This window comes from Stegostoma tigrinum, chromosome 2, assembly GCF_030684315.1.
Source record: "Stegostoma tigrinum isolate sSteTig4 chromosome 2, sSteTig4.hap1, whole genome shotgun sequence".
NCBI lineage: Eukaryota > Metazoa > Chordata > Chondrichthyes > Orectolobiformes > Stegostomatidae > Stegostoma > Stegostoma tigrinum.
The window spans coordinates 60,916,186-60,939,373 of record NC_081355.1 but is presented as its reverse complement, the minus strand read 5'-3'; the positions used below and the strand labels follow the sequence as shown (position 1 = coordinate 60,939,373).

Genomic DNA, 23,188 nt, shown 5'->3' with positions numbered 1-23,188 from the left:
GCTGCCACAGTGAACATAGAACATTACAGCACTGTACAGGCCCTTCGGCCCTCGATGTTGTGCCGATGTTTTGTGAGTTTGGTGATAGGAGTGCCTGAGCTTGACAGGAGGTTGGCAGAGGCATGACACCAATTTCCTACTTTCACCTTGATTTAATGTGGAGTGGAGATCCATCGATGGTTTTCCCAGCATTTGAGGCCCTTAATTTGCAAATTAATGAACGCATAAAGGGCTCATTCCTCCATTGGTGATATTAACCCAATGGAACGGGTGCTCACCAGGCAGGTAGCATTATTTGGAAAAAAAAAACACCTGTGGGATCTTGAGAGTTGGAGTCTGTCATTGAAATGCACTCTGTTCCTAATGGAAGGAAATGGCATTGGGAAGGTAACAAGGGCAGCAGGGTGAATACTAAAAGCCACACTTCTGTCAATGTTGCCAGCTGCCTTTGCCCTCATCCTACAATGCCCTCTCCTGCCTGGGCCTCTCCTCATAAAGACCTTGTGTATTTGTTCAGCACCGTGGTTTTGCTGCTTGCTAGAGACAAGTTACTTGGCCAGCAGCTCTTGGCAAATGGGTTCCAACCTTGTCAGGTCCCAGTGAATGCCCACTGCTGGCCAAAAATCTGCCAGAATGGCAGTTAAACGGGCAAACCTTCCTGACAAGAGGTGACACAGCACTGCAGCTGGCTCTCCCGACAGGAAATGGCAGCATAAGGATAGAGTTGGAGTTTGTTTTCCAGCCTTGAAGAGGGATAAGTGTTGGCCCAAGAGAGCCATTGTTATCTTCTTTCTATAACAGGAACAGTGGCCATCACCTTTTTGAAGACCCCTGTGGAGAATAGCAGTAGTGACAGCAAGCAAGCAATGCGATAAGTTGCTGACTTAATACTATCAATTATGCACAGTAGGAATGTAAAGGGATGACCTACTCAACTACACTAGAAAGCATAAAAAGTAGGCCAGGCAGAAGATATCACAGTAGGCGTCCCAGCCCTAGCTTCCACGAGTGTACCACCCAATTTACGAACCAATTATAGCAAAGGAAAATTTGGCCCATGACGTTTAATTTAATGCACCTGTCATTGCCTGTCTGATAATGTGGCAAACATAATTACAAAGCAGCTTTAAAAAAAGTGAAGATATTGCTGTCTTGGCTGAAAAATCTTTGTGTCTGACTTTGTTGTCAATTTAAGACCTGCTATTGATAATTGTGTAATATTTTCTCATCTAAAGAAATGATTCATATCAAAAATTACCTGTGAAGTGATGAATTTCAAGAATGTAAATTAATTGCTGGTTGAAAGCTCCAGTAAAAGCAAATATTCTTCAGCCAACCTTCCAGAGGCAGAGATTTTGAATATGTTGGAGTGTAAGCAAAGTACAGGCAAATCCAGCTTTCACTGTTGGCGTGGTTTCTTGATAGAGAGCATGTTGTTTGAAGAATGTGACACGGCTGCAAAAAGGGTGAATTAGGTTCTTCTTTCCCTCAAGCTACTTAAAGGGCCAATATACTTCATTTCGTTCAAAGTTAGACTCCCGGTGATGGAAAATGCCACCTGCTTATGCGAAAGCTACTAGATGCAAGACTATGGGACCTATCTCATTGCATGTTCTGATGACAGCTGAATTTATGTCTAAGCAACAAAGCACAGAACAGTTTTATAATGGGCTTAAGTTTGCATTCTTTCATCACAATTGAGTCATATTTGCCTTCAGTTGTCTGTTACTTTTCGATATAAGAGAAGAGCTTGAATATTTTAGAGCCTTATTTCATTCTAATGAAGACACTGTCAATGTACCTCCAGACTTAAGACTTCTGAATGCTGATTGAAACTGAGCCTTGGGGCCTATTTTGAAACAAGCTATGCTGTGCAATTTAAAGTGGTATTGTTTTTATGTGTTTGTGGGTTGGCAGTGTAGATCAATAAATGTAATGCTTGATTATTGGAAGTTGAATTACAATTCTTTAAGTGTTTTTCTGTAAGGTTTGCACATTGATTTATACTTTTGTCGCACAAAAATGCTGGTACAGATATACCGGTCTGATTTTATCATGTTAGTGGATGGGAGACTATTATGCACTTCTTTATTTATTTTCTGTAATGTATTATACTACACCTAATACAAATTGCAGTTTAATGATGTGAATTGTCAATTGGAAGAACAATGGAGCAAAAGAAAGACATTGAAAGGACACAATTTTTGAAATATCTGCCTTTCTGTTAAGTTGAGTAAAGTAAACTTCAAGCAGTCATAGTTAATATAAATCCATTTTTTTGGAAAACAGGCATATTATGATCTCGCATGCAGCAATTAAATTGGGGATCTGATTTCCAAGTTTAATAGTGAGACACAAGTGTCCCATCAGACAAGCTTGAGTTATTTTGACTCCATGCTGAAATGCCCACGTAGACAGCAGAATAATCCCATCTTTCAGCACTAATTGATATTAAATTGCCAACTTTAATCAGAGAGGCTATGCAAAGGGAAAGATGCTGCAAATTGGAATTATCACTAATCTCTTGGGGTTCAGGCATTGTAACTGAAGAGTAGACAGAACTTAATTGTGCATTTATCCAGTCTGCACTGGGCCTGGGAAGTGATGCTGATGCTGTGCAGAATACAAGTATTTTCTTGTGGAAAAGCAGATATTCTAAATCGAAAAACAAGCTTGATTATGCAAGTACATTTCTTCAGCCACACCTGAATGAAACAAGCTATACATTTTGCGACAGCTAAATATTTAATGAAATACTCTTTTAAATCTCCTACTAGAGTGCAAGTTCCGTTCGGTGCATCTGCCAGTTGGAGTTCACTTGTTAAAAAGATAAAGCACAGGATTTGAAGTATGTGATCCAGAGAGAGTTAACCACGGCTTGCAACAAGGGGATAAATGAGCAGTAAGATAGATATTCTTGCAGAGATTAGTATGAGTATTTCTCATATATTTTGTATTTTTGTCATTCACTTCAGCAATCCTATGCACCAGCTCCTCACCCTATGGCTCCTCCCAGTCCGAGCACAAACAGCAGCAACAACAGCAGCAACAACAGCAGCGGTGAGCAGCTGAGTAAGACCAATCTGTACATCAGGGGTCTGCCACCGGGCACCACCGACCAGGATCTCATCAAGCTCTGCCAACCGTAAGTTGCTCTGTTTATTTCCATTACTCTTTCTTAAGAGCACGTCCATTCATTCCTTTAAGAGCTTGCCCTCCTCATCCCAAGAAAGTATAGATGACACTTTCACTTTTGGTCATCCTCATAAAGGCAATGTTATGTCACGAAGTGGAAAGGTTATTTTATTTTGCTGCCTTTCTCGCCCGAAGACTGGTATCTATGTGTTGAATTAGGCCGGGAAAGACTGCCAGAGATTTATGAGGCTTCTATTATAAAACTATAGTCGAGCATAAATGCCAGTTTCAAGCTTTCCTTTTTGCACACATTCCCTATGTCGAAGCCAGTTCCCAATAACGCTGCTGTTTGGATTTATTTTAAAGAAAAATTCACCAGTTCATTAGTTTAACCATTTAACAGATGCACAAACTCTGCCCACCAGAAGTACTGGAAGCCAGTTCGTTTTTGAGCAAGGACATTTAACAAGTCTTCATCCCTATCAGTTGGAATGTCACTGCTCCCTAGGGCCCATGATATCGAGAATGTTTAGTGAAAAGGATAAAAAACAGAGGAAGCTGATCTCGACATTGAGATAGGCCTCACTACACTCATCGTCTGATTCTGCTACACATCTCGCCATAGTCCAGGTGAGAACCCCACTCGTCTTTTTTAATAAACATCCACCATATTAGCTGTGTCACCAGTTAATCAATTAACAATGTAACAAATGATTGCCAATCATGAAGATAGGGGGGAGTATGAAGTGAGGGAGGGGAATAAATTAAAACGGACTTGGACTTGAAGGGGGAAGACCTGAACTCCTTACTCGGTTAGCTCCAAGATGTTCTGACATAGCTTTGGAGCTGGTAGGACTTGAATCCTGGCCTCCTTGTCCATTGTTAGATACACTACCAGTGCACCACAAGAGCCGCTCCACCTCCCAGGACTCAGCCTTTCTCTTTTTTCTCTCTATCTGGCTTTTACACACCTCTGCCTGTGTTTTTATAGCACTACCAAATTACTCATTACATTTTTAAAACTTTCTTTTTCTCCACTCCCATTATGGCAGCGCAATGACAACATAAGTGAAGAAATGCAGGGAGCGAGGGAGGGGACTAAATTAATAATAGAGTTAACAATTAATAATAATAGAGAACCCTACTTTTTTTCCTATCCAAAGATGCTATTACATACCTCTGAACAGTTTTTTACCACTTTTACAAGAGTTATATGCCAGGCTGCCTGTGTCCTGTTCACAAAGTACATCTTACATCCTCGCTCACTTGGATGTGATTAGTTTGCAGTTTGGTATGTCATAGCAAATACTCTCATTTAAGAGTTACCATATCCAGGTCTAATATTGACCATAAAGGATTTTCTATGTGATAGGAGTTCGCACCAATTTCGGGTTCAGTTATGGCAGTGGAGCAGGAACATGTCGAAGGAGATTCCAAGTCCTTGTCATTAGAAGTGCCGTATCATGTTGTTGTTATTGTTATTGTTATTGTTATTGTACCCAAGATAAAACATACATTGGAGAAACTTATAAGACCTTGTAAGTTGGTATTATTATCTGCTATTTAATGTTAGTTCAAGTTTTTTTTTAAAAAAGTATTTTTCAAAAGTCATAATGTAACCAGTGTGTTTACTCTCCCACTTACTCAACGTCACATCATAAAAAGATTATATGAAGTGATACAATGCACAAGTGAGGATTTCTTGCAGTTTACTGAACAATTTTGCCATTTGTAAGGAGCACGAGCTCATTTGCAGATGGAATCTCTGGCATACAGCACATGATTTAAATACCTAGTACAGCCTAAAAATCGAAATGGGGAATTTCCAGAGACATGCTGCTGGCTGTTTGCCTGGATTCAGCAATCTTTGACTCTAGTTCTCTGTAATGTGACCAGTTTAAACTGTATGTATTTTTATCTAATACAAAGAATGAACATTCAAATGAAGTATGCCACACAGATAATTATTGTAATTTCCATTTAAACATTCGTATGTCAATCTGCCCACTCGATGAATGATGAAGTTGCCAGTGTTATATGGTTGAACTAATCAGGACTTACTTCAGAATACTAAATTAGCTCCATTTTTAATATGAGCTCAATTCTTTCAGAATTTTAAGTGCGATTCCCTGTGAGTGTTGAGTTGGCACCGAGGATTGTCGTGTAGTCTGCAATTTTCTTTGATTTCCTTTTGACCTAGGGAGGAAGAAAATTAAGAATAGGTGTCTGCAGCACTAATCATTTGAGGATATTGAGTGACACAGGATCTGACTTGGATGTAATGTCATTTTAGATGGATAATCTACTGGTGATCACTCTCTTGGCTGATACTGGGAGAAATACAGATGGATGATGTACCAATGGGTGATTGTACCCATATATTACATCTCAGTAACGGTTAGCATCTTTGGGAAAAGAGAGAAAGAGAGGAAAACAGAGATATGCAATGTGTTTGAATAAATAAAATGGAGATAAATGTAAGTTGTGTCTGTGTTGCTGGTTGATTTTTGAATTTATCGATTAGAAACTGACGTACATACAAGAAAGCTTTCAGGTTTGAATGATCAGTCTGCCACATAAACAGTATGGTGATTAAGCCACACCTCTATATTGGCCTCCATACTTCTTAGTTAGTCAAGTCAAAGTGATTTAGGATTCTGGACTAGAGACCGCTGCTGGGAATTTTATATCTGGATTTTAGACACAGATAAACACTTGAGATTTGTCTCTGAGATTAAATGACATGTTGATGCGGACTGCATATTGTTGGACACAAATACATTGAACCACTTATCAGTTCAGGAGAGAAAACCAATGAAGAATCAATATTGTGCACATGCCTAACAAGAGGAATGACTTACCGCCTTATTGTGCCTCAAAGAAATGACCAAAAGAATTTCACATGCATCATCTTAAAGTGCAGTAACTGCCCCAAAACTGCAAAAACAAACAGATGAACTGGTAAAATTATTACCTGAATTCCCTGCCATCCGTCAGATACCGCATTCTGAAATTTGACACTCACTTAGAACAGGTCAGTGGGTCTTGGGTCTTTAATTGTGTCGTCAAAAGAACTACACCTCTGTCGAATGTAGCAGTACTTCAGTATTCCCAGAGTAGGAATTGAATTGACTCAGAGGAGAAAATGCTGTCAATTGATCCAAGTAGTCATTTTGTTTATTTTTTTAAAAAAGTTTAGTTTTAATTTAGTCAGTCTAATCATATTGTTCTTGGTATCCTAGTACTGAAAAAAGTTAATTTGCTCTCCAAACATGAATTTCAGCCACAACGTGCTGGAAGCTAAACAGTGACACCATTTCTTTTGAAAAATTGGACCTTAAGCATTTATCCAAGCTTTCCTCACTCTGAATAAAAATAGAAACTAATGATGTATATATACATATATTAATTAAAAAAGCAGAAAGGGTGGTAATATTTTCACATACAAAACTGCATGTACACTTTTTTAAAAATAGCATAGGAGAGAAAGCAGTTGTTCAGTGTGTCATGTTTTCAGATGACAAGTTTCCATCATTCTTCTTTTAATTTCCTACATTGCCTTTGAAGTCATATGTGTTTTAAGTTCAAAGAGGCTGCAGTGAGACATTTCAATAGAAAATTACAGTCTTCGGAGTAGCTGTTTTCTTTTACAGCGACATACATTATGTGGAATAACAAACGATTTAAATGAATGTACAAGCACTTTTGAGAGTTAAGATCTTACTGCTTTTTCTCTGTAATAATTCAGGTTATATGAAAAACTAACGCAAAGCTGCCAAATTTTTGAAAGATTGTTGCAGATTAAGTTGCCTTTCTTTGTGCCACTGAATCAAAATAAACTTGTCAAAGCTTTTTAACTCTCCTGTAGTCTGGAAAACACAGAAAGCCAGTGCTGGGCTGCTCCCTACCTTTGAAGTAGGTTTTCAAATAAGCAACTTAATCTGAATTCAGATTTAGGTTCTGTGTTTTCATATGCTTTTCAATCCAAATGCTTTCTTCAAATTATGATTTATTTGAACCTTATTACCAGGTCCTTTCTATTGCAATGACTGGTAAAGGATGGGAATGTTCTGTCTGTTGGAGATCACTGCTACATGGCCCAATTCACAGTTAGAGCCAGAGATAATGGGAACTGCAGATGCTGGAGAATTCCAAGATAACAAAATGTGAGGCTGGATGAACACAGCAGGCCAAGCAGCATCTCAGGATTTTGTGCTCCTGAGATGCTGCTTGGCCTGCTGTGTTCATCCAGCGTCACATTTTATTATCACAGTTAGAGCCAGTTCTGTTTTATATACCTTGGTGTGAGCATATCCAAACTGTAGCTTACAGACCTAGTTCATTGCAAAGAACAATGCTCTGAGCCAATATAGGTTTTGTATTCCTTCACTCTGTAAAGCAACTCATTGTTTTTCATGACAACCCTGTCCAATATTTCTTTAATGTATATGTCTACAATTCCCTTATAGTAAGTTACTGTTGAATATGTTTCCAGCATTGCATGCTAACAGCAGCCTACATAAGAAAATGTGGATTCTCATTATCAATTAGCGGCATCTATCTATTGATAGCTTGGTCTGTCCCTTCCGCAACAATTTTCTCCTACTTATTTTGGCTGTTCAGTCAAAACAATCAGGAACAGCGCCAGAAGACTGGAGGATAGCAAATGTTGTCCACTTGTTCAAGAAGAGGAATAGAGACAACCCTGGTAATTAGAGACCAGTGAGCCTTACTTCGGTTGTGGGTAAAGTGTTGGAAAGGGATATAAGAGATAGGATTTATAATCATCTGGAAAGGAATAATTTGATTTTGGTTTTGTGAAGGGTAGGTCATGCCTCACAAACCATATAAAGTTCTTTGAGAAGGTGACCAAACAGTTGGATGAGTGTAAAGCGGTTGATGTGGTTTATATGGATTTCAGTAAAGCATTTGATAAGGTTCCCCACGGTAGGCTATGGCAGAAAATACGGAGGCATGGGATTGAGGGTGATTTAGCTGTTTGGATCAGTAATTGGCTAGCTGTAAGAAGACAGAGGGTGGTGGTTGATGGGAAATGTTCATCCTGGAGTTCAGTTACTAGTGGTGTACTGCAAGGATGTGTTTTGGGGCCACTGCTGTTTGTTATTTTTATAAATGACCTGGATGAGGGCATAGAAGGATGGGTTAGTAAATTTGCGCATGAGACTAAGGTCGGTGGGGTTGTGGATAATGCAGAAGCATGTTGCAGGTTACAGAGGGACATAGATAAGCTGCAGAGGTGGGCTGAGAGGTGGCAAATAGAGTTTAATGTGCAAAAATGTGAGGTGATTCACTTTGGAAGGAGTAACAGGAATACTGAGTACTGGGCTAATGGTAAGATTCTTGGTAGTGTGGATGAGCAGAGAGATCTCGGTGTCCATGTTCAGAGATCCCTGAACGTTGCCACCCAGGTTGATAGGTTGTTAAGAAAGCTTATGGTGTGTGTTTTTTTGGTGGAGGGATTGAGTTTCGGAGCCATGAGGTCGTGTTGCAGCTGTACAAAACTCTGGTGCGGCTGCACTTGGAGTATTGCGTACAGTTCTGGTTGCCGCATTATAGGAAGGATGTGGAAGCTTTGGAAAGCGTGCAAAGGAGATTTACCAGGTTGTTGCCTGGTATGGAGGCAAGGTCTTATGAGGAAAGGCTGAGAGACTTGAGGCTGTTTTCGTTAGAGAGAAGAAGGTTAAGAGAAGACTTAATAGAGACATACAAGATGATCAGAGGATTAGATAGGGTAGACAGTTAGGGCCTTTTTCCTCGGATGGCGATGGCTAGCACGAGGGGACATAGCTTTAAATTGAGGGGTGATAGATATAGGACAGAAGTCAGAGGTAGGTTCTTTACTCAGAGAGTAGTAAGGACATGGAAAGCCCTGCCTGCAACCATAGTAGACTGACCAACTTTAAGGGCATTAAAATCGTCATTGGATAAACATATGGATGATAATGGAATAGTGTAGGTTAGATGGGCTTCAGATTGGTTTCACAGGTCGGTGCAACATCGAGCGCCGAAAGGCCTGTACTGCGCTATAATGTTCTATGTTCTATCTCACTTATAATTTGGAGGCTGAAGTTCACATTGAGGCATGAGAAGGAGAGAGCAACCAATTCTAGCATGTTATTTGCAGAGTTTGAAGAGATGTTGCACTGGTAGTTTTCATCATTATTTTTGTAAGCCAACGCTGGTATTTCAACAGGAAAAGGTAATGGCTGTCATGTATTAAAGAAGACAAGTTTAACGTAGCAAAGGTATTGTAAAACCTTTTTACAATTGAGTTATTTGTAACTGACCTCTAGCAGTGCACAAAACAAACAAAAAATAGTGATATTTTTAATTGCACAGTGCCAGTGGGTTCAGTGATGGTTATCTCCTGAGATGCTGAAGTTTTGAGGATGGAACCTGCGTATTCTTTTCAGGGCCAGGAGTGCACTTAGGGTGAGTGTCAGAACCAGGATATAAGCAGGTTTGATTCAGTTCCACAGTCTGTAGTTAAACAGATTTATTTCTAAATTAGATGTAGGTTATAAAGGATTGGCTTGCAAAACGCAATATTAATTTGGATTGCTCAACAGGACATTGGTTTCTTTTGTTCCCTGACAATCCTGACCTATTCATGTTTGAGTGAAGGACTTTAGGTTGTGTTATCACCAACCATGGCATATCTGTGATCCACTTAGCAAGCCCCTCAACAGGTGATATATTGAGGTATACGAGCAGATACATGGAAACACCATCACCTGCAAATAACCTTCCAAGCAATACATCATCCTGACATGGAAATATGGTGCCATTCATTTTGTTTCACTGAGTCAAAATCATGGAATTCCCTTTCTAAGGGAAACATCTGTGGGAGAATGGAGAAGAGGAATCCATGAGAATACACTGCTTATCGTTATCCATGTAACTACTGGATTTACTTTAAACCCTCCAGAAATTAATCTGTAAGAAAGCTGAGCCTCACTAAAGACATAATTGATGAATTGTTTCTTCTGTTGGAACCGCATCATGAGGTTGAGGAATGTATTGAGCATTGTGCTACTGGAAGTGGTCAAATGTCCATTTTTCCAAGCAACTTATAAGGAATAATCAATTTGTGATTCATTGTTTGAACGTTTTAACAGACTATGACAATCCAAGGCCAGGGGAATGATCAACAATAATCCATGTGACTAATTTACAATCTGTGAGATATTCCTTTTGATTCACCGATGAAATGGCTAAAATCTTTACGACCATCGGCAAAACATTGTTGATGTGAGTGCATTATTTCAAATAGGAGTCATTGGTTTCTGACCCACTCTAGGTTGAAGAAAAACTGGAATATTTGTAACTTTTAGAGGTATGTGTTACCTGATGAAATGTGGCCCGTTGTAGCATGTACTTAAAACTTTAATAAGGTGTGACATTGCTGAATAGGTCAGGATTTGTTTTCTAAGGCTGTTTGAGAAGGCCTTGCACCACTGCAATACACCTGGTCAACTGTGTACACCCAGAATTCTGGAATTTCGGGATTTTGACGCAGTGGCAGTGAAGAAGTGGCGATATAGTTCCATGTCATGATGGTGTGTTACTTGGATGAGATCTTGAAGCTATTTGGAACCCCCTGCAAATGACAGCCTTACGTGTCTAGATAGTAGAGGTTGTGAATTTTGAGGGTAATATTGAAGGAGCCTTGGTGAGTTGCTGTAGTACAACTTATAGATCAGAAACACTGCTGCCACTGGGCAATGGCACTGGCAAGAGTGAACTCTAAAGTTAATGGATGGGGTGCTGACACAGTGAGTTGCTTAGCCTGGACAGTTTTGAGCTTTCTTGTATTATTAGAGCTGCATTCATCCAAGCAAGTCAAGAGCATTCTATTAGATTTGTGGCTTCTTCCCATGGATAGGTTTTGAAGAGTAAAGAGGTGAATTATTCACACTCTAATTTAATTTCATTCAGTTTCAAGGCACTCGTACATTTTGGAGCAGGGACTGAAAGCAAACATGGCTTTGGATAGATTGATTGAAACTCATGATGCTTCATGACAATCATTAGGAGCAGTAGATTCAAATTTTCTTTTCTTATGGACGGCCTGCATAATGTACAATAGTTCAATGCAGATATTTTACAATTATAATGTGTCTGAGGTCTAAAGAGCGTACCTCTATTTATTTAATTGTTGAGTTGACAGGACTTGCACAAAGAAGACACTCCTGAAACAGGCAGAAACTTGGGCTCCTCTTTCAGTGGCGAAGTGGAAAGGGAACTGTGAGGAGGTTTAGTGGCCACGAACTAGGCTTTGGGATAATGGCAGGACTTAATGCACGCGTTTTGCATGAGCTTAATAGCCAGGCGCCCAGCCACATTGAGAGGCTTCCTATCACAGGAAGACATTTGGAGAGTATGGCAGAGATAAGTAGGCCAGAAATGTGGTCAAATATCAAGAGATGTCATGGCAGAGTTGCAGATCAGAGATCAGACATTTGGAGGCAAATCAGTCAGACTTTGCAGGCTTATTGATCTTTGTACGGACTTGGGCGGGGTGGAGGGGTGGTGCTGCAATGGCCAATCTTAATAGGGGGGACCAGGGTGAAACATGCCTTAAGGTTCACAGCAAATTACCTACTCGAGGATCCAGCCATCACTGTCTCCTGTAGAGTGTTGGTACTTTCCGTATCAGGGCAAAAACAAAGAAATGTTGTGCTCTTTCACTACTACGGCACCACCAGGACTGACCATGCAGATGACCTCTGCAAAATTATGCTCTAACTTGGCTTATAATTAGAAGCATCTATTCTCTTCCCCTCCGTCATCCATGAAGTGGCAGCATACTCATACTATTGCACCAGGTTATTTGGAGCAATTGTACTTGGAAATATATATATCAAGAAACTAAAGCGGTCTCTCACAGACGTACAGGCATTATGAATATACTGGGAATTTCTGTTCAGCGGCTCTGTCCCCATTTCATTGCAGGATCACACAATGTTTCATTATTTGCATTGGTAAGGTGGTTTGCCAGCAGTTTGACAAGTGGATAAAGATCATTATCACAAGTCTCTAATGACTTTCCTTTATATTGTTCTCACTGAAGAAACTGCCCAATTAATAAAAACTGCTTAGCAGGTCATAAGTAACAACACCTATTTTCAAGTGTGTAAGAAAACCCAGTGTGAAAATTCACAATATATTTTCATGGCAGTTTAAGATAAGTATTTGATGATATCGGGGTATAGAAGGTCGGTGAAGACTGTTGTATCCCTATCACATTGTAAAGCTTACTGGAATAGTGGGTTTATTGTGAAATGGTCATTAATATGAAACCCATTGTGAAGTTTCCATCAAGTGAGTGGCAGACAGAACATCATTGTGCCAAACATTTTGAATATCTTGTAAGATAAAAGATATTTTTGTGAAAGGCTGTCTCCAGAAAACATACTCAGGCAGAAGGACGAGGATACAATACATCTGGGAAGTTTTGTGTCGGTATTCCTTGTTGCCTGATATCTGCCTGTCTTTTTAAATCTTTGTTTTCGTTACTTCTCAGTGTAACTTTGTTCTTCATCCTTCATTTCCTGCAACATCATTTCAGTTAGGGGACAATTCTCAGCTTTCATGCTCATGGTCTGCAACTGTCTACTGGGAGGAGACATTGTCAGTAAACACAGTCGATCTGCATAGATCCCTCAACATCAAGACAGGTTCAAGACCTGCAACATTGATGTATTCCCTCCAAAGATACTGCCTTAATCTGCTCAGTGTTTCCAGTGCTTTATGTTTTTTTTTAAATTCTGGCATACATTTGTTCTTTATTTTACTTAGTTTAATATTGCAAATTTAAAGGACCAAGACAGGCCAGTGATTCATTTCTGGCCAAATAAACTTGTCCCAAAATTGAATTGATGACGATAACATCAGCTTCATTTCATACAGCCCCTTTAACACAATAAAATGAGAGGCAGTCCAGGGAAGGTTGCACCAAGTAATGGAGGGACTGTCATACAAGGACAGGTTGAGAAGCTTGGGACTGTGCTATAGTTTAGAAGAATGAGGGGCAACCTGATTGGAAAATAGAGGATTCATAGAGAGCTTCACAGGGTAGATGCAGAAAGGTTGTTTCCCATTGTGTCAGAGTCTAGGACCAGGGGGAATAACCTCAGAATAAGGGGTTCACTCTTAAGACAGTGTTGTGAAGGAATTTCTTCTCTCAGAGGGTTGTGAATCTGTGGAATTATTGAAGATGAATCATGAAGTATATTTAATTCTGAGACAGATTTTTAATCTGTATAGGAATTGAGGATTATGGGGTACAGGCAGGAAAGTGAAGTTGAGGATTATCAGATCAACCTTCATAGGGCGCCTCAGTGGCTCAATGGTTAGCACTGCAGCCTCATAGCAACAGGGACCTGGATTCGATTCCAACCTCAGGCGACTCTCTGTGGAGTTTGCACATTCTCCCTGTGTCTGTGTGGTTTTCCTCTGGGTGCTCTGGTTTCCTCCCACAGTCCAAAGACGTGCAGGCTAGGTGGATCGGCCATGCTAAATTGCTCGTAGTGTTCAGGGCTGTGTGGGTTATAGGGGGATGGGTCTGGGTAGGATGCTTCAAGGGGTGGTGTGGACTTGTTGGGCCAAAGGGCCTGTTTCCACACTGTAGAGAATCTAATCTCGATGGCTGGATGGGCTGAATGGCCTACTTCTGTTTCTTTGGCTGCAAGTCATCAATGATCTGTTATAAAAGAAAATACTATACAGCACCTCTTTTGGGGATACTGGGTCAGATGACCAAAATCTTTGCCAAGGAGATTATAAAAATGTGTCTTAAAGGAGGAAAACAAAAATTAGAGAGGCAAAGAAGTGTAGAGAGGTATTCCAGAGCTTGGGACCAGAGAAACTGAAATCGCAGTTATCAGTGGTGGAGCAGTGATAACAGGAGATGCTCATGAAGTCAGAATTGAAGGAACACAGAAATCTGAGGGTTGTGTAGATCATTCTTTACAGGCACTGAGAATTTTACAGAAATCTCATCATTAAATCTGAATTACAACCATACTCACGTTTTTATTTTAAACTCTGCCTTTTAAACATTTGTGTATCCTCAGTCCATGAGTCAGATGAATACTTTTAATTACTGACTTTTAAGCTTTTTAAATGAAATAAGAGCACAATGAGAACCTTGTTCATTACCAAACTTGACTTTTTCTGAAGAAGGATCCAGACCCGAAACATCAGCCTTTCTGCTTCTCTGATGCTGCTTGGCCTGCTGTTTTCCTCCAGCTCTACACCTTGTATTCTTTGTTTCTTTTAACATTCTGTTCTGCCCTATGTCCCAACAATCATTACTGTGCATGTGCCCTGAAGTGTCAATGCACTTAATTTTGGCAAAATGAGGAGGGTGAATAGCTGAGATTGGAACAAAAAAGATCAGCAATTTTGCTAGTGAAAGATTATGAACCTAAAACTGATGCTCTGAATGTGATTTTTTTTTGGATGTTTAGTGAATGTTGGGTCTGAAATTAAGTGATTTTTGCAATGTTGTTGCTTCCTCCTTTCCATTTCCCATTGTTCTGTATCAGTCCTGAAATCCAATTTTTAAAAAAAACTTGTGATAATTTTTTTGCTGTTGATGGAGCTATTCTGCATGGGTGAGCTAAGCATATGTATGGCATTGCTCATGATATTACTAATGTAGTGCATACGGTATTACAAATCTTATCAAAGCAGTTGGAAAATTTGAATTCCACTGAAGAAAGTCATCTGGAAGTAAAAATTTGCTCTCACTAAATGTGAGCAGGAAGCTGTTGGATTTTCCAAACATCCTTCAGGGTATTTCCTCGCTTGGTCTGACCTACCTGTGACTCCAGTTTCACTTCAATATATGCTGCTCCTAACTGTCCACTAAAATACTCGAGCAGGTCATTTACTTGTATGACTGGAAATGAATGGGTGACAAACGCTCACTTGCTCGTCATGTCCACATCTCAAGAATAAAACAAAAGTGAGCCGTCTATTGGTCTTTTTGAAGTGGATGCATCACTCTTTGAAAATGTATACTGTCTTCTTTAAGATGGTTATCAGATTAAAATGTTATCCAGTGTGACTTTATTGAACCTTTATATGTCTTCTTCTGTCATTTTTGATATCTTTGAATTTGTTTTCAGTGTCGAATAAGTAGTCATGTGGTTCATTCAACATTGGAGGAATATATCTGAACAATGTCCACTACTGTTTAATTATTCAAATTAAATGTTCAAGTGGAAGTAAACTGCACATTTATAGTTATTAAGTACCTTGTAAGGAGATGGTTTCTGTGAATTACTTCTACAGCAAAGTTGCTAAAAACAGGCATTTTTAATCTGATTGTTTAGGAAAACGTTGCAAAGTCATATTTTTTAATATCAGATCCGAAAAATCTGTATCCGAATCTGCACATGCAGAGTGGGAGTAACATAATAGAAAAGGATGAATTTGAGCCACTGACTACACATCTCATGCAGAAGAGTGTGTTGAGTAATTAGAACAGTGCTCATTTATATTGCACGCCTTTATTTGTATGCAGTCACTTTTATTATTTTAATTGATTATTTTAAATTATTTTAGATGCTAATATCTTTTATCATTTCGGAAGAAATATAAGGAAAAAATTGGCTACATAATGTCACTTTACAGACCATGTTGAGTTTCTGGAGGCAGTCAGCACATAGGGTGTTACCCTGAACTCCTTGCACAATGTTATTAATTGATATTGTTGCAGAAACTCATGGGGCATGTAGATAATAGCCTGTGATGCTGCTTCACCATGGGGAATTGATGTACTTTGCATCGTGTGAACTTCAATCTTTGAGTAAATTTGTGATGGCATTATTAAAAATAACAGAGAATCATGTAGAATCATCAGTCTTTAATCTACATTTGGAAATGAGGGACAAAAAAATCTTATCATGATTTGATTTAGCAAGATGATGTAGAGCTTTTTACTAATTGACTGTTTGGAGGTTGCTGGACCTGAATACATCCAAGATGATTTTCATCACAAACAGAATGTTTTAACTTATCCTATTAGCCCTTTTCAAAAAGAGAAAGAAGATTTGAGTATTTGCTGTTTGAAGCACACTTGTAGGCTGTTAAATTTGATCTCACGACTTCACCAAATGTGAAGCATTTTTACTTTATAAAAGTTAAGGATTTACTTTTTCTCCTGATTTTCCACCAGCAAACATGTTGGCAGCACAGTCACCTTCAGGGACAGAATGTTGTGAAGTACTGAGGAAATGTTGCACAACTTTTGGATGTGATGGCAAACCAAGTCCCTTTGGTCTTCTCAGATAGCCCAATTAGAAAAAAAAGGCATATCCTGGCCAAGACTGATTCTTCATTCAGTATCACAAAAGCAGATTATTTGGTCATGATAGCATTGCCTTTTTCTGGGAGATTTATTGAATGCAGATTGGCTGCCTTGTTTCCTGTATTACAATAGTTACACTTCAACTATACTTGAATGGCTGTTATATGTTTTGAGACATCTGAATGTCTCGAAGAGCCACTATACAAATGCAATTATTTTCCTTTTTCTACTTCCAAATTACTTTAAAAACAGGATGCGATGGGTGGACAGTTGAGGAAGAGAGATGAATGAGAATGAAAATAGAGTAACTAAAGGACAGGAAGAGGGTAGGGAATTTGCAAGTGAGGAGTGAATTATACAAGAAGTAGGAGCATAATGGACCATGTAGCTCTTTAATACAGCCCCACCTTTCCTTGAGAACATGGCTGATCTTTTACCTGAACAGGCTTTTCATGCTTTCTTCTGATATTCCTCCATTCCTGGAGATAAATCAAAAATTTCAGCATACTCAAGAGTAGAGAATCTTCAATCGTCTGAGCGAGACAATCCAAATGTTTCACAACTCTCAGAGGAAAGAAATCTTTCCTTTTCCCTATCCTAAATAATCAATCCTCTATTCTGAGGATCTGTTCCTGCCCCTCTCCCACCAAGGCTCCAGCTTCCCCAACCAAGGGAAACCACTTCTTAGTGTGAACCTTTCAAGCCCCAACAGAATCTTGTATGCTTCAATAAGATCATCTCTCATTCTCTTAAACTCCAAGAGAATATAGGCTCATTGTGGTCAGCATTTCATCAAAAAGTGCATTCCTTCTCATACCAGGAACTGATTGGTTGAGTTTTTATTTGACAGTGTCCAATACAGGTATATCCTTGCTTGAATGTAAAGGTCAATGGCTGGATTTTCATTAAAGAAGCTGGAAAGTCAAATGGGAGAACAGACTATCATTCATTAAAACCATCCAAAAAACATAAATCCACATAAACGGTCAAAATAAATTCAAGCAATCATCTATCTAACTAATAACAATGAAGACAGCTAGAGCATGAATAATCTCATAAAACTATCTATCAAAATATCTATATAGTTCCTAAACTAAGTTAATCATGAAATGTTAGTTTCCCTTCTATCCTACTGCCCTGACTGAGATAAGTGGTTCTGGATCTTTTGAATCTCTGCGAAGTATTCACAGTGGTCACAACTATAATAACACAGCCAGGGAAATCCAAGTTACGAAGTCCATTTAAATTGAAACAATGTTTTTTTTATTTCTCTTAGATAAATCCTTGTCAAGCAATACACTACAGTAATACATATCTTCTACTTTAAGTGAAAGTTGAAGATATGTTTTTTTAAATTTTAAAGAACTTGGGATTTAAATCACTTCGAAGTATGCTACTTAAAAAGCCTTGAAACTTACCCTTCACAAAGATTGACACCTCCTGAACAAATTATGTTGCCCACTTTGTGGGTTGAGGCAGTTGGAGAAATTGAGAAATGGAAGTTTAATGTGTTTTTACTCAGCAGCCAAATCAAATGTCATACTGAGTTTAGGATTCCCACATATGGAATCTGACAGAAACGGAGGTGGAAATTCTGAATCCAGGTCTTGTATGCCTTTTTAAACGTCTCCAGGGTCACCCTGACTTGGTAAAAACTGGGCCAAAATTGCTGAAAGTATTCCTGGTTTGGTCCACCTTGCCCCTTGTATAGCAAGACTTCCTTACTCTTGTGTTCCTGCCCTTTGGCACTGAAGGCCAATATGCCATTTCCTTCCTACTTGAGTGCTGCACCTGTATGCTAACTTTTTGTTTCTTTATTTTAGCACACCCCAAGTCTTTCTGAACATCGCTATTTTAAAGTAATTCTTCTTTCAATTCTATTGTAGAGAATAATCTCAGAGTTCTCCACATTGTACCGCACCTACCTCTATGTTGCGTACTTGCTGAACCTGCCACTATTCTCTGCAGCCTCTTGTGTCCTCCTCACAGCTCACATTGCCACCTAACTTTGCAGAGAGGAAGCCAAAGATGGGACAAACTTTGATTCCACAAATATCTGATGTTAACTTGTTGACATTGCACTGATAACTCATCACAATAAAAGTGATAAAATCAGGAATCTATAATAATCACTAATACAATAACTTACTGATGTTCCTTAGTTTTTGTTACTGCTGCTGGGGTATTGAATCATTTTCCCTATTAGTATCTGTAATTAATACTAAACCTATAATACACTGCTGTTCAGTCCGAAATCATGGCAAGAATTTTGAGTATTGCGCATTGAGTGATCATGTGCTTCAGACAGTCACTTTTAACTGGCTTGATCTTTCTCCAAACCAATTGATCGACACTAAAGGAAAAGACTGCACAATGTGAAGTAGGCTCAGTGTGTACAGAACATTATGCTACATTCAAATCGGCATCAAAGTTTCTAAACCACTTCCTGGGCTCAGATTCAAATAAACTAAGTATTCAGAGAATTATAGAATTACAACACAGGAGGAGACCATTTGGCATCCTTTACTACCTTTCTTTTCTATCACTGCATTTCACTGTCTTTTTAAAATATATATTGCATTCCCTTTGAAATAGTATTCAGGTCCATACCAGAATTGCTTTAAGTGGTGAACTATCCCGAAGGCTAATGCTCTGAGTTCAAAAACTTTCCTCCTCACTTTTCTTGTATCTTCGGTGAGAATCTTAAGATTTCGAAGCCTATTGTGTGTCATGATACAGAAGGCAGACAAAGCACGTGCTTTTAACAAATATTCTGCTTTTATGTGTTACAAGAGTGAATGATCTCTCACTTTCCCACATTGTATTCCATGATTCACCTTTTTACTGACTTATTTAACTTGTCAAATCTATTTGATTACTGTCTTTTCCTGGAAGTGCTTGCCAACCTGTCACCAGAGGCTATATCTTGAAGGGCACTACTTTGCATCAATCACTGTGCTGTTCCATGCTTACCATTGCTAGAGGTGTATTAGAAGGAAGGTTGATAACCGAAATCTGTTCAGCCATGTTAGCAACACATCTGTGACTATCAAGTCATGGAATGTGATTTGAAGCCAGGGCTTCTGGATCAAAGACAGGGATCCTAACCACCGAACTACAAGACCTCTCCTTCCTACTGATGATCTTCCGTTCCAACCCTTCATCCTCTTCATCCATAAGATAAAAGTTAAGGTCCGGGCAGTCTCCTTGATGTATGCGAAAGGAGTTTGGTCTGGTCTATATACTGTCTTGTGCTTCATGCCTCTATTAATAAAGCCAACAGCACTATCTGCATTATTAACAGCTTACCACCTATCCTGCCATCTTCAGTAATCTGCTCCTGTGTACACGTGTTGCTGCACCTCCTTTAAAATTTTACACTCTGTTTAATGTTGTCAAATACCACATACATTTGTCACATGCATTTTATTCAAGAGTCCTACTGCTCAAGTCATATAGTGAACGCGATATGAGATCTGACTGATTGTAAACTCAGAGTTGCTGAAGTGCAATGAGAATAATTGGCATGACAAAGCGAACTGAAAAAATTATGAAAATTTGAGAAGTACATTGTTGTTGGAATGATCAAATTGTGATTAAGAGTTAACATTTGAAAACGGATACTGCAAGATCAGAACCCCATTCTGAGTTATTTTGATACACAGATTAAGATTCCTTGGTGCTTTTCTGATATCTAAATTCCATCTGTATGACGTTTGCTGTCTTTTATTTACTCTGTTTCTAAAAGCTGTCAGTAACTCCATTTATTGCTGGATCACAGAAGGACATGTTAATCTATTCCTGGCACACTTTAAGGAAAGGTGTCAGAATATTGCCGTTGCTAATTAGAATCATTGTACAAGAATTTTAACTCTTTCGAACATACCACATGCAGGGGGAACATGCCGCACAGGATCATGGGATGCTACAGGACAGAAAGAGCTCATTAAGCTTGGTGAACCTATGGCAACTGTCTGCTCAAGCAATTTTTCTTATCCCTCTGACCCACACGTGCTCTGTAGCTCTGATTTATTTTTGGCTGCCAGGTATTTATCCAACTCCATTTTGCCTGCTAGCTTGTAACCACTGACTGTAAAAAAAATGTTTTATCCTCATTTTGCCTTTGGTTCATTTACATGTTGCCCGAACTCTCATGATTTTGAACATCTCTATTAACTCTCTTCTGAATTTTCTCTTCTCTAAGGAGAGCAGCCCCTCTGTCTCTGATCACATCTCAAATATTCTGAAAACTTTCAAGATCAAACACAAGTGAATACTTAGAGGATTGTCAATCTGTTATGATCAGGATCCTGCACAATAGTTTTTACCATTGCTTTAGTGATAGACTGAGACTACATGAACTGAGGTGCATCATTTTTGATTACGGAGTGATTGAACATTTGCATTTCTCCATAATATTCTTGTCACTCAGAGTTAATTGAAAGCATTCATAGAGGCACCTGTCATAAGGTGGAATGCCCATGACTAGTCATTGCAGAGCTATAATTGTCAAAGCAAATAGAATGGTGAGCTTTACTGCTAATTCAATAAAGACTAAAGGCTGGCTTTCAGTCCATGATGCTGCTGGCAAAATGTGTTGATTAGAATTATCTAAACCTCACTGCTCCAATCTCATAAATCTCCCATTATGCTTATCAGTATTGTTGCTGTCTATGCTTTCAGCACCTTCCACATTTCAGTGTTCACAAACTGAAGATCTAGCCTTCTGGCCATTTCTGTCCCATCCATTCCAGTCAGTGCCATTCTCACCATTCCCCAAACAAGTGTTCTTTAGTTCAAGACAACACTTCCCTCTGACTGATTTTTGATACTCCACATAGGTTTGTGTTTAAGCCTAGATTTTGGCAGAGATACTGGGTGAACATTTTGGCTGGTTGTAATGCTGGAGATTGTATTATGACATTTTATCTCCAATGGCCCATCAAACAACCTTTTTCTTCTTTCTAACCTTATAAGTAATCATCAAAAGTCTTTGAAGAAAATACAAAAAATCCCACAAAATTCTCCTTAATCAATGTGCAATTCTGCTTTAGGGTTGCCTGCAGCAATAGCCACGTGGATAACATAGTAATTGCTGGAGGCTCCAGGACAATCCTGCAATGTTGGCAGCTGTATCCAAGGCTCAAAGAATTTGCCGTTTCAACTTTGGATCCCTCACTATTTTTGGACGTTGTGGCCCAGTTAGCAGCACAAGGAACTGGCTTCGTTGCACTAACGGTCTTCCCCTTGGTGATGGAAATCCCACTGAGAGTTTGCCATTCATTAGTTGTGATCCCTGAGCCAAAAAATTCGAACACTGTCATTCGGTGGAGATTACAAACCTAGTCCATCCAGTCAAGTTCTGCATAATGCTCCTGACAGGCTGAACTTTCCATACAATATTCAGCTGCTCACTGATGCGCAGGGGATGCATTCATGTCCTGAAAGCACTGCAGAAAAAGACTGAAACTTATCCTGCTCCTTTGCCTCTCCTCTTTCTGGATTGACCTCCTTTCATTCCATTCACATCTATCCATCCATAGCTAAAGAATCACCTGTAAACATTTTGTTCTGTTCCTGAAACACTAACTTTGAAGAGCATAAAGATATCATCTTGGCTCCTTCCTGTTTCTCATCTGCACGCTGCCTTTCAGCAATGTCGTCTGAATACTTAACGCAGGCAAGAAACATCTCCATCTCACCCAATCTTTTCTTTGTCTCTGATTTGTCACACGTCCTGAATTGGATGTGCAGAAATGTCCTCCAACTGAAAATGAAAGACCATAGCCAACACAGTTTCTGTTCTCCAGCTGCTGACTTCATCCCTTTTCCTGACAACTGTATGAGAGACAATAGGACTGTTCACAATGTTGGTGGCATATTTGATCCTGAGATGAGCTTCGAACCACAGATCTGATTCATTATCAAGATCATCTGCATGAACCTCTGCAATAGTTAGTCAGCTCCACCCCTGTCTTAGTCCATCTGCTTCAGAGGTCTTCATCACTGCCTTTGTAACCACTGGACTTGACTATTCTAGCACTGTATTGGCCAGGCTTTAACTCCTCCTAAATATGAGTTCGTCCAATTCACTAAGGTAAAATATTTCCAGGCAGCCTTACCCTCTGTGCTCATTGACCTATTTTGTTTAGGTCTGTCAAAATGTAGAATTTTAAATCCTCACCTTTGTTTCTCATTGCCTTGCCTCACCCTATCTCTGCAGCTTTATCCAGCCGCATAACTGTACTCCTTTCATTCCGATCTCTTCTGCATCCCCAAGTGTAATGCTGCCACCATTACTAGTTGTGATTTCAGCTGCCTGGGCACTTAATTCTGGAACTTAGCTCCACAGACCTCTCTACCTTCCTATCTCTCTTTCCTCCAGTAGAATTGTCCTTCAAACCTACCTGAAAGACCAAGCTTGTGATCACTTGTCCCAGTATCTCCCCAAGTGGCTCAGTGACAAAAGGGAATAAACCTTGAACAAAGCAATTTGAGGTGTTTGACTATGTTATGCAGTATAAGTTGTTGATTCCAAAGGACTGACTTCTATGAGGAAGTGAATAAAACTTTGAATAATCATCCCTAACAACAAATTTTACTCTGGTAAGAACACAAATTTCAAGACAACTGAGAGTGTACCTACATACAGTCTGAGTTTAAACAGTGGAGAGTGCCAGTTACCCTCCCATAGCTTCTTCGATGGATGCA

General features: G+C 39.3%; 1 protein-coding gene across 5 annotated transcripts in view; it reads left to right on the top strand.

Annotated features, from left to right (window-relative positions):
• Nucleotides 1-23,188, top strand: part of rbms3 (RNA binding motif, single stranded interacting protein) — a 1,261,622-nt gene that overhangs the window by 809,590 nt on the left and 428,844 nt on the right. For all 5 annotated transcript variants that reach the window (XM_048556972.2, XM_048556941.2, XM_048556951.2 and 2 more), the window contains one exon: nt 2,976-3,145. In XM_048556972.2, coding sequence (XP_048412929.1) covers nt 2,976-3,145 — 170 coding nt within the window. The remainder of the gene's footprint in view (nt 1-2,975; nt 3,146-23,188) is intronic.